Source organism: Hypanus sabinus, chromosome 2, assembly GCF_030144855.1.
Source record: "Hypanus sabinus isolate sHypSab1 chromosome 2, sHypSab1.hap1, whole genome shotgun sequence".
NCBI lineage: Eukaryota > Metazoa > Chordata > Chondrichthyes > Myliobatiformes > Dasyatidae > Hypanus > Hypanus sabinus.
The window spans coordinates 107,388,772-107,400,802 of NC_082707.1; the positions used below are offsets into that span (position 1 = coordinate 107,388,772).

Genomic DNA, 12,031 nt, shown 5'->3' on the forward strand with positions numbered 1-12,031 from the left:
GGGGTGGGGGGGGGGCAATTACCGGAAGGTTGAGAAATCAAAACTGATGTTCATGCCGTCAGGTTGGAGGCTGCCAGACGGAATATAAGGTGTTCCTCCTCCAACCCGAGTGTGGCCTCATTGTGACAGTAGAGGAGGCCACAGTTTGACATATGGGAATGGGAAGTAGAATTGAAGCTGGTGGCCACTGGGAGACCCCGCTTATACTGGTAGAATCTGCTCAGCAAAGTGGTCTTTTAATCTCCGTAGGGTCTCACTGAAATACAGAAGGTTATACTGTGAGTACCAGATACAGTAGATAACCCCAGACTCACAGGTGAAGTGTCACCTCAGCTGAAAGGACTGTTTGGGGCCCTGAACAGTAGTGAGGGAGGTGGTGTTGGGGCAGGTGTAGCACTTGTTCCACTTGCAAAGGCAAGTGCCAAGAGGGAGATCAGTGGGAAGGGACAAATATACAATGAAGTCGAGTAGAGAGAGCTCCATGCAGAAAGCAGAAAGTAGAAAAAGATGCGCTTGGTGGTGGGATCCTGTTGGAGGTGCCAGAAGCTATGGAGAATTATGTGCTGGACACAGAGGCTACTGGGGTGGTAGGTAAAGACAAGAGGAACCCTATCCCTGGTCGAGTAGCAGGAAAATGGGGTGAGGGCAGATGTATATGAAAAGGTGAAGGCAATGTTGATGTTGGAGGAAGGAAAGCCCCTTTTTTAGAGGACATCATGTTATTTCTGGAATGAAAAGCCTCATCTTAAGAGCAGATGTGGTGAAGATGGAATAATTGTGAGGAGGGGATGGTATTTTCAAAGGCAGATCGTGCCTTACAAGCCTGATTGAATGTAACTAAACACATTGATGAAGGCACAGCCGTAGATGTAGTGTATTTGGATTTCAGCAAGGCATTTGATAAGGTACCCCATGCAAGGCTTATTGAGAAAGTAAGGAGGCATGGGATCCAAGGGGACATTACTTTGTGGATCCAGAACTGGCTTGCCCATAAATGGCAAAAGTGGTTGCAGATGGGTCATATTCTGCATGGAGGTCGGTGACCAGTGGTGTGCCTCAGGAATCTGTTCTGGGACCCCTTCTCTTTGTGATTTTTATAAATGACCTGGATGAGGAAGTGGAGGGATCGGTTAGTAAATTTGCTGATGACACAAAGGTTGGGGGGGTGTTGTGGATAGTGTGGAGGGCTGTCAGACGTTACAGCAGGACATTGATAGGATGCAAAACTGGGCTGAAAACTGACAGATGAGTGTGAGGTGGCTCATTTTGGTAGGGCAAATATGATGGCTGAATATAGCATTAACAGTAAGACTCTTGGCAGTGTGGCGGATCAGAGGGATCTCGGGGTCCGAGTCCGTAGGACACTCAAAGCTACTAAGCAGGTTGACTCTGTGGTTAAGAAGGTATACCGTACATTGGCCTTCATCAACCATGGGATTGAGTTTAAGAGCCAAGAGGTAATGTTGGAGCTACATAGGACACCCCTTGGAGTACTGTGCTCAATTCTGGTCGCCTCACTACAGGAAGGATGTGGAAACCGTAGAGGGGTGCAAAGGAAATTTACAAGGATTTTGTCTGGATTGGGGAACATGTCTTATGAGGATAGGTTGAGTGAATGGAGGATGAGAGGTGACCTGATAGAGGTATATAAGATGATGAGAGGCATTGATCGTGTGGATAGTCAGAGGCTTTTTCCCAGGGCTGAAATGGCTAACACGAGTGGGCATAGTTTTAAGGTGTTTGGAAGTAGGTACAGAGGAAATATCAGGGGTAAGTGTTTTATTTTGTTTGTTTTTTTTTTAAACACAGGAAGTGGTGAGTGCGTAGAATGGGCAGTGGTGGTGGAGGCGAAAATGATATGGTCTTTTAAGAGACTCCTGGATAGGTACATGGAGCTCAGAAAAATAGAGGGCTATGGGTAAGCCTAGATAGCTCCAGGGTAAGGACATGTTCAACATAGTTATATGGGCCAAAGGGCCTGTATTGTGCCCTTTTCTATGTTTTACAAGTGACAGGGTGGAAAGAGGTATAGTCCAGGTAGCTGTGAGAATACAACCTGTCTCCAGAGACAGAGACAGGGGGATCGAGAAAGGAGAGGCAGGTGTCAAAAATGGACTAGGTAAATTTGAGGGCAGGGTGGAAGGGCAAAGTAGATGAAGTGGCCGAGCTCATCATGGATACAGAAAGCAGCACCAATACAGTCGTTGATGTAGTGTAGGTAAAGTTGGGGAGCGATACCAATGTAGGCTTGGAACACAGACTGTTCCATGTAGTAAACAAAAAGGCACGCAATTGCCCATGGCTACACCTGAGGTTGGAGGAAGTGGGAGGAGTCAAAGGAGAGATTATTGTTTACTCTTTTCCATGCATGCTGCCTGGTCTACTGAGTTCCTCTAGCGTTTAGTGTGTGTTGCTTGGATTTCCAGCATCAGCAGATTTTCTTGAGGTAAACAAACAATCTAGTTATTTATGTTGATAAGCAGAGGCACAGAATACAACAGCAAAATGGTTGTAACAAAGCTTCATGGATCATGAGTTTGACCTCTGCTAAGACAATGGACCATTCTAGGCATCGGTAAGATGCCAAAAAGGGCCAGTGCTAACTACAAGGAAGCTGTCAGTAAGAGGAAAAATGGAAATATAAAAATTATAACAAAAATATACTAATTGAAACTTTCAAATGAAAGGCTTCCATGGAGTAGACAAAAGAAAACTATCCCCACTGGTAAATGAGTGAATCAGCCAAGGACATGGATTTAAAATCAGTGTAAAGGGATATAGAATGGGGGTATAGAACCAGCACAGGCAGAGGGCCAAATGACTTCTTTCTATAAGTTTCCATCATTAATCTGTGCTTACAGACAGAAATCCTCTGCTCAAGACACTTAGTTTTCCCACACACAGTGTATTACAGAAGCAACAGTCTGCAACATTAAGTATTTACCTTCCTTTCAGATTCTCAAGTTCCCTGTGGTGCAGCATACTCCTCATGTGTTCACCCATCTCCTACAATGAACACACAAGGGCAATTGTTACTGTCAAGTCAAACTTGAGTTTCCAGAAAGTATTGGGACCTAGAGGCAAAAGAAAATAAAATTTAAAAGTAAGAGCAAGAATTTACTGATAGACTGGATGGAACCTATTGCCTGAGTGCTGCTTCTGCCCAGAACATTTGTGCAGACCCCGCAGTCAGCGGCAGTCCGGGAGCAGAGTTGGAATTTGTGGTAAGATGCCGAACTTTAAATAACCTGAGTCTGTTTCATGGAAAAGAGCACTGCTGTCACTGTGTTTGGGTTAACTCTGTTACGGGGATCATCGTGCACAGGCACTTCTCAGAAACGGCGTGAGGCTTAAGAACAGCTTGTGAACCTTCCAGAGTTTGCCCGGTTTGAAGCCGTAACAGTCCATTAGAGAAACTGAGGTACAGGTCCGAATTCGTCTACAAAGTCCGAGAGGCAACCAGTTTTTCCACCTTAACCTTATGTCTTATGACTGATTACTTATGACTATTTATGACTTATGACTACTGACTAATAGAACTAACAGAACTATCAAACTGCTGCACTTGTGAAAAATAAAAGGAAAAAAAGGAAAAGTTGTTTGGTCATTGAGTGGAATCCGGTTAAAAACCTTTGGGTAGGCACATTCAATCTCTTTCAAGTGGGGAGGCTGCACATGTTCAAAAAAGAACAAGAACTCTGACTTGACAGTGAAAAATTGGCTGACAGTGAAAAAACTGCTTGACAGTGGAAAAAAACTGTTTGACTGGGAAACCGGAGGACCAGGAAACAGAAATCTGGGAGCTTTGAGCTGGTACAGCAGGAGCAATAACCTGGAATCCTGAAGGAGGAAGAAAATCAAGTTAAGATTAAACAGCATCAAAGCATCATTAAAAAGTTGTACTTACCCTTTCACCTGTGAACAGCCTGCAGAAGGAATCAAACATGGCTGATCAAGCTATTGGGAAATTAGCTGAGCAACTCAAGCTAGAGCGAAGGATAGCAAAAAGATTATTTTCTCATCTGGCCAACAGTATTACCAGGACCTATGAAGACATGTCTGAAGAGGATCTCAGAGTCAGTTTCAATAAACTCACAATAGAAGCCGAGAAAGTCGTGGAAGCCAATGATGACGTGGAGGCCAGACTCATTGTGGAACGGGAGGCAGAGCTGAACACAGAGGAAGTAGCTGCGTTAACTGAACAGCAAAAAGCCAACCTGGCAAAGACGGCAAATGAGTGTGAGTTGAAACTAAAGGAGGTCAGAAGCCTAATCCAGAAGACTCTTTGGACCAACTTTGGAAATGTTGAATTGTTCACAGCACTACAAGCAGCAGAGGATGAATGTGAAAACGTCGCTGCTGTACAACCCGATGGCAACCAGGAAGCATATGACTTCAGGCTTAACGACCTGCAAGGACTGGTAAAGACAGCAAAGGAGGTGCCTGGTCGATGGAAACGATGGATCCCGCCAGGGGTTCAGAAGGACCTTCAGAGTCACCTAAAGGAACTTTAACTCCACTTCCCCAAGTTGGTTTCCAAGAAGGCCCACTTCATACAGGCAAGGATGCTGAAAGACTAACACTGACAGCATTGGGCTTTTCCTCCAATTTTCCCACGCCAGCCATCAGATTGAAACCGATGGCCCTTCCCAAGTTTACTGGCAGCAAACATGATTTTCACAGGTGGAGAAAGGACTGGGAAGCACTCCAGAGGCAGGGAGAGCCGACCGGTTCAAAAGAGGTGAAAAAGGTTCAACGACTGGACAGTCTTGATGACAAATCAGAAGAGACCTTCGCCTCACTACTTATAACACTGCAGATGACATCTTCCGTGTTCCAGAAAACTGCTATGGAAATCGAATGTGCATTGCTATTGAAACAGTGGAAGAGTTACAGAAAACGCCAGCTGACAGAAATCATCAGCCATGGAAAATAGTGGAATTGATTCAAAATGTGGAAAAGGCACTTCAAGACTTGAGTGACCTTGGAGACACAGGTGCTATCAAAAAATCCACTGGTGACTGGATCTAAAGTAAATTTCCAGAAACTCACAAAAAGGAATGGCTGGTCTAAGTCGCTGACAGGAAAAATGCTGTGGCACCAGATAATCGGTTTGACAGTCTCTTGGAATTCCTCAAAGAGCAACAGAGCATATATGAGCTCGAGCAACTGAGGGATGAAGAGCCAAGTAGAAGAGAAACCAGGGCAGAGCCAAGACATGCCAGAACCAAGTCTACCAAGTCAGGCAGGGTGTGTAATCTGCAGTGATGGAAAGCACAAAATGAAGCTCTACTTTTGCAAACATTTTGAGCGCTAAAGCTACCAGAGAAAAAGGCTGCAGTAAGAAAGCTGGGGGCATGCAAGAGGTGTCTCGAGGTTCATGATGACAGTTCATACTGCAAACCCGCTTATCTGTGTAAAAACCAAGACTGCAGGGATGAGCATACGCCCCAGCATCATTACTATCTGTGCCCCGATGCTGAAATAAAGAACAGCAGCGCAGGTCAGGAAAAGAGCAGATTCAGTCCAGAGGAAGATAAAGGCAGGAAGAAATATACAGTGGATCAAGAGGAGTTCTTCAGCAAGCTTTCACCAGAATTGGTCAAACAATGTCACGATGTATTTTCAAACACTGCATCCAAAGCCTTCAGCATTGTGAAAGATAAACCGGGCCTTCTGGTGGAAAGTGGATTGCAAGAGCTGCCAGTGATTATGATGCTTCTTGAGGTCACAGCTAATGCTGGACAAAAAAAAAATCGGGATGTTAATTGACTTGGCTTCAGACACCAACTATATGACCCACAAGGCTGCAAGCAGACCGAACCTCAGAAGTGAGGAAATCACTCTCGTCATCCATGGAGTTGGTGGGGGGGGGGGGGGGGGGGGGCGGGTGATGAAGGTTCAGGTGGAGACAAAACCGAACCTTCAAAAAATCAGAGTAAACACTCCCAAGGGCGCTCTCAAATCACACCAATTGGTTTGTTATGGACTAGACAGCATTGGCAAATGTCCACAAATATGTGACACCAAAGCAACTGCAGAAATTCGTCCCAGACATACCTCTTGATGAAATTGTGAGAGCCAGAGAAATAGATATACTCATACGCCATTGAGAAGGTCAGCTAGCGCCTCAGAGTATCAGAGCTGTTCGAGACCTCATGCTGTGGGACGAACTACTGGGGAAGACGGTCGGAGGAGCGCAACCTGATCTCTTCTCAAAGAGTTGTCTGTGTCGGCCCACATGTCCAAGACACATTTTGCAAGGTCAATGCAAAGCAGCTGCTGTAAAGTACGTGGAGCTTACCAGCAGAGTCCCAGAGCAACTTCCACCAAACAGACAGGATACCATCAAGCTCCAGGAGTCAGGTACTTCAACCACCAACCAGGACATCCTAGAGTGGTGGAAGTGGGATAGTATTGGCACAACATGTGAGGCAAAATAAGGGGGTTGCCACTGCGGAAATTGCCAGCCGGGCGGCAAAGGAATGACTCTTGCTGAAGAGTGAACTTGAAGTTGTATGAAGAGGCCTCACCTATGTCACAGGTGACTGCCAAATTGGCACACCAGATATCCTTGGTGAGAAGATCCAGCTTCCTTGCTAAACAATAAGAGAACAGTTGAGGCTATATTTCTTAGGACGGAAAAGCAACTAGCCAAAGAACCCGAATGGAAAGCTGCCTACACTGCTCAAGTGCATGATATGGTCGATTGAAGAGCTGCAATGAAATTGTCCAAAGACACATCATCAACTGGAACGGGCCAGTCTGGTACAGGAGTTACCTTATTGTTCCGAACCCGCACTCTGTCACGACCCCAGTGAGACTCGTGTGGAACAGCAGCCAAAAGTTCAGAAGCGTGAGCTTGAACCAAAGAAACATTCACACTGTCCTACAGATTCAGGGGTGGAGTGTACGCTGCTCTGGGTGACATAAAAAAGATGTACAATTCGGTTTGTTTGGAAGACCAAGAAGTGCACCTGCATAGATTCCTCTGACGAGACTCCGAGGACAAGGAGCTGGGGAAATATGCAATCACAAGAGTGAACATCAGAGATAAACTAGCAGGGTGCATTGCGTAGCTAGCAATGCTTGAAACTGCTAACCTCCCTCCTTTCACCCACCTCAAAGAGGAGCAGCAGGTGCTGCGACACAAAAGCTACATTGATTACATTCTCACATCCCACAACAACCTTAACCAGTTGAAATCCATCACAGCAAATGTGGAAGGCCAGAGGTTTTGAGCTCAAGCCTTGGGTCTTTTCTGGGCAAAGTGGGAGGAAAGAGTGTAATGACAAGCTGGAGAAGTCCAAGGCAGGAACCATGGTCTTGCCAAACCAAATGCACGATGATGACAACAAGGCACTTGGGACTAGGCTACATAGTAGAAGAGGTCATGTCATGGTTACAATCAATTTCTCGAAGACAAAGAAGAAAATGAGACTTGGCTAAGATCTTCTACAAGAGCAAATCAGAGACCAGACGCCAAAACCCCTGACATGAAGAGAACTGCTCAGCCAAGTATCAGGGCTGTATGACCCAGGTGGCCTGGTAACTCCTGCTAAGCAGAAGGGAGCTATTCTGGTACGAAGGGCGTTCCAAGAGGCAAAGGGTGAAAGGTGTCCAGTCAAAGACACATGGGACATAGCACTCTCAGATGGCCTCAGGGAGGATGCAATTAAGCTCTTCGAGGAGTATGTTCAACTTCGCAAGGTAAAGTTCACCAGGGCACTGACTCCCCGAAGCTTCACTGAGGAACTCTGGGCAATCACGTTCTCTGATGGAAGCCAGCACACCTATGGAGCAGTGATGTACCTAAGGTGGAACTTGGACCAGGGCTCAATTGTCGGGCTGGTGGAGTCTAAAGCCAAATTAACTCCCTTGGATCACAAAAGTGATGTTGTCAAAGCAGAGATGTGTGGAGCAGTGTTTGCCTCACGCCTGAAAAAGTACTTTGAACAGCTTAGCCAAATCCAAGTTGGGAGGTGGTACCATTTCATTGATAGCCAAACAGTCCTTGGTGTAATACAGTGTGAAAGCTATGGCTATCAAACATTCTTTGCAAATAGGATAGGAGAGATTCAAAACAGCACAAGGATCCAGAACTGGCAGTGGATTCCTGGTCCGCAAAATGTTGCTGATGTAATCACCAGAGGAGCCAGCCCTTAAGACCTGGATGAAGACTCAGAGTGGCAAAATGGCCAAAGTTTTTGAGTTTGCCAGTGAATGAGTGGCCGATGAAATCAGCCAAAGAACCAGGGAAGGCATCAACAAGCTGCAAAATAAGGCACTTATTGCTGCTTTGACAAGGGCCAAGGCAAAGAAACAAGAACCAGCACAAAAACAGTACCAGGTCAAAACAGAACAACAGAGACTGCCTGCAGCATCAGCCATCCGAAGTCTTGTGGACATCAAGCAGTTCAGTGTTCTAATTCAACTAGTCAAAACAGTTGCACGGGTCTGGAGAGCAGCAAAAAAGTTCATTGGACAAAATCAAGCCCTGGACAGTCCAAAGTAGGAGGCAGTTTCTTTGGCAGGACTCATCTCAGTAAGGGAACGAGAAGATGCTCTAAGAGACATTTTTCTAGCAGCACAAGAGGGACGTCAATGTCAGGATCTTCCCAAGCTACAGTGTTCCAGTGACAAAAGCTCTGAAAGTAACAACAAGGCATCCAATCTCTGACGGGAAAAACGACAGGTTCCAAACCGCCATCCTTCACAGGGACGTCAGGCGGTTGGTTGTCTTACTACCTACTGAGGAACAGATGGAAAGTCAAGTCAACAATATATCATAAAAACACCGAACTGGGACCTCCAAGTTTGCCTTTGAAGCTGGCGATCTCCCCAGTGTTTCCATGGGAAGATCAAGTGGGAGGTGTCAAGTCAAACTTGAGTTTCTAGCAAGTATTGGAATCTAGAGGCAAAAGAAAATAAAATTTAAAAATAAGAGCAAGAATTTACTGATAGACCCGGTGGAACCTACTGCCCGAGTGCTGCTTCTGCCCGGAATATTTGGGCGGACCCCGCAGCGTCACAGCAGCAGTAAGATGCCAAACTTTAAATACCTTGAGACTGTTTCATGGAAAAGAGCACTGCCGTCACCGCGTTTGGGTTAACTCCATTATGGGCATCATCGCGTGCAGGCACTTCTCAGAAACGGCGCGAGGCTTAAGAAGAGCTCGCGAACCTTCAAGAGAGTTCACCCGGTTTGCTTCTTTCTAATTATGGACAGAATCGCTTTTGAAAGAAGAGATGTTTATGGACATGATAGGAACAAAAATCTGACTCCAAATGATTTTGACATTGACTCCTGGTCAATGATGAGTTAACACCTCAACCGGGAATCACTACATTTAGCTCAACTACAGTAAGTAAAAAAAAAAATCCAGTAACCATCTCTGGAATAATGTAGTTCTGATCACCCATGAAATACAGAAACTCTCCAGAAACTCCCATAAAAGCACTGGGAAACTCCCACAGAACTGGGAAAGCACCTTGAAAGACCACAGCTGCTGAAGGATACAGTTCACCACTTCGTTTTCAAGGCCAGTTAGCAATAAACACTAGCCTTTCCAGCAACATTCAGACCTCGGAAATGAGCCAGGTTATTATTCAGCTGGCACACAAATTCTATACTGAGAGATAAAGAATGGAAACTCACCAATACTAGGTCCAGCAATTCTACACTCAGAGATAAAGAACAGACCCTCACCAATGCTAGGTCTAGCAATTTGGGAAAGGATTGACAGCAGAAACCACAAGATTGGAGTTCTCAGGCTCAGGGAATAATCCGCCTTCCTGATACCATCTGATCAAACAGGTTACACTTTCAGGTGTCATAATTTCAAACTGCTGAAGTGCGTGTTAGAAAGTTCACAATCTGCTTTAAGACAATCCAATTGAAAGGAGTGGTTTCTGGCTGAAGGCTGAGGATTTCCAAATTTAAAGCTTGATACCACATCAGAAGGTGACTGAAACCATCTAAACACAACCCTATCTTAATAATTGTTAGTGTTTCCTGAGGTATGGTAAGGATTAGGGCCAGTATCTAGGATCAGGGCCTTAGATGGATTAGTGTGAGAGAAAGATTTTATTTCAATTTTAGGGTGTTTGTTGTTTAGTAATTTAGGCTAGATCCTTGTTGCAATTATTCTGATGTCATTTGTCTCCTACACTTCACTGCATAATAATCCCCTAACATAGCTTGAGAGGCCCAAGTACCTCTATTTTCTTCACATAACACACAAACGACAGCTTTGTGGCCATTATGTAAATCACCTCCAATGCCTAAATATGTTGGGAGTCTAACTAGTCCATGATGTGGTTTGATGACATCATCTAACTTGAACCTAGTGCTTCAGCTTTGTAGTAAAGCACTCCAGCGTTGGTAATGCATATTGAGTTGTGTCATCTCCTTATTTATTGAAAACACATCACATTTTTTCCTTTAGTATGCTATCCTTCATATTTGATGAGCATTAAACTCCATTTGCCACTGTCCCATTCACTTGGGTACTCAGAGACTTCTGCGCTGCACCTTCATTCCATGCATCTCCAAGTCATGCACATTTCACAAATGTGAAAATACAAACTTGCATCACTAAACTGTACAAAAGTCAGAATTACTTTTCACACTTGCAAGCGTATCCCTCCCACCACAAAAAGACACCCAATTTGGCTGGACTTCTTTCTCAATCACTGTGAATAATTAAATTAGGGCTCTGGGGATGGGGAGTACTGCAGAACAGAGGGACCTAGGATCAAGTACAGGGTTCCCTAAAAGTGACATCACAAATAGACAGGACAGTGAAGAAAGCTTTTGGTACCATACCCTTCATCAGAAAAGACAGGGTATGTTATGCTGCAGTTGCACAAGATGTTGGTTAGGCCACTCTTGGAATATTGCATTCAGTTTTGCTCATCCTACTATTAAGTAAACATGCAATTAAGCTGGAAGATTTGCAAGAATGTTGCTGTGAACATCCTGGAACCTTACTAGAGCAGAGGAAATGCCTTATATATGTGCATAAATCATGAGGGTCATAAATAGGGTGAATGTGCACAGTCTTGTCCCACGTGCAGGAATCAAGAACTCTTGGAAATCGGTTTAAGGTGAGAAGGGAGATAAATAGAAACCTGAAGGGCAACGTTTTCATCCAGGGCATGGTCAGTACATGGAATGAGCTGCCAGAGAACGTGGTTGAGGCAGGTACATTAATATTTAAAAGTCTCTGAAGCAAGTACATGGATAGGAACAATTCAGGGATATGGGCTAAAAGCAGGCATATGGCATCAACTCAAATGGAAATCACAGACAGCATGGACCTGTTGGGCCTTAGGGCCTGCTTCTGTGACTTTTAATCACCAGATATAACTTTTTTATCCACAGAAAAAATGTCCCAGGGCTGGATGGAAACAATAATAGATCTTTAGAAAGAGAGTTGTGAAGAGACTGTTTGAAAATTACCCTTTTGGAACTGTAAATGATGTTACACAAAATACATTTTCTCTCTCTTCCCATGTTGGAGGACCGAACAGCTGTTCGTCAACACCTAGGAATAAAAAACAAACTGTGAAGTTGCAGGTTAAGAGCCTTGCAAGAACAATGTAACCTGCACCAATTCAATTCGTTTTTAAAAACAGGATCCGCCAAAATTTCCATTCATATGCCCTAATAAAGTTGCTATATATTAAATGATTTACAGAGAAAAACATAAAAAAAACCTCTAGAACACAGTAAGAGATCTGCAAATTAATAATCCTCTACAAATGCTGTTCTCACTTCCTTTTCCCTTGAGAAATAATACTTACTGGCATCCTCTGTCAATTCTCTGATCATTTTCAACATCCTCTCAAAACTGAGCATCAATTTCAAATCCAACAAAACTTTCTGGAGAAAATCAAATCCAGAATCAGGTTTGATATCACTGGCATACGTCATGAAATTTGTGGCTGTGCAGCAGCAGTACACTGTAATGCACAATATTTTTTTTAAATACTATAAACGGCAATTTAACAAATAAATTAGCATAAA

At 44.3% G+C, this 12,031-nt stretch overlaps 1 protein-coding gene across 5 annotated transcripts in view; it reads right to left on the reverse strand.

The window, feature by feature from the left end:
- Positions 1–12,031, reverse strand: part of znf106a (zinc finger protein 106a) — a 133,188-nt gene that overhangs the window by 81,641 nt on the left and 39,516 nt on the right. For 2 of the 5 annotated variants that reach the window (XM_059951491.1, XM_059951533.1), the window contains exons 2-3: positions 11,465–11,549; positions 2,945–3,006 (exon numbers count right to left, since the gene is read on the reverse strand). The exons of 1 other annotated variant lie outside the window; for it this stretch is intronic. In XM_059951491.1, the coding sequence (XP_059807474.1) occupies positions 2,945–3,006; positions 11,465–11,518 (116 nt within the window). In that variant the 5' untranslated portion in view covers positions 11,519–11,549. Of the gene's footprint in view, positions 1–2,944; positions 3,075–11,464; positions 11,550–12,031 lie in introns of those variants that run through there. 2 more of the 5 variants (XM_059951511.1, XM_059951501.1) reach the window with 2 other exon arrangements.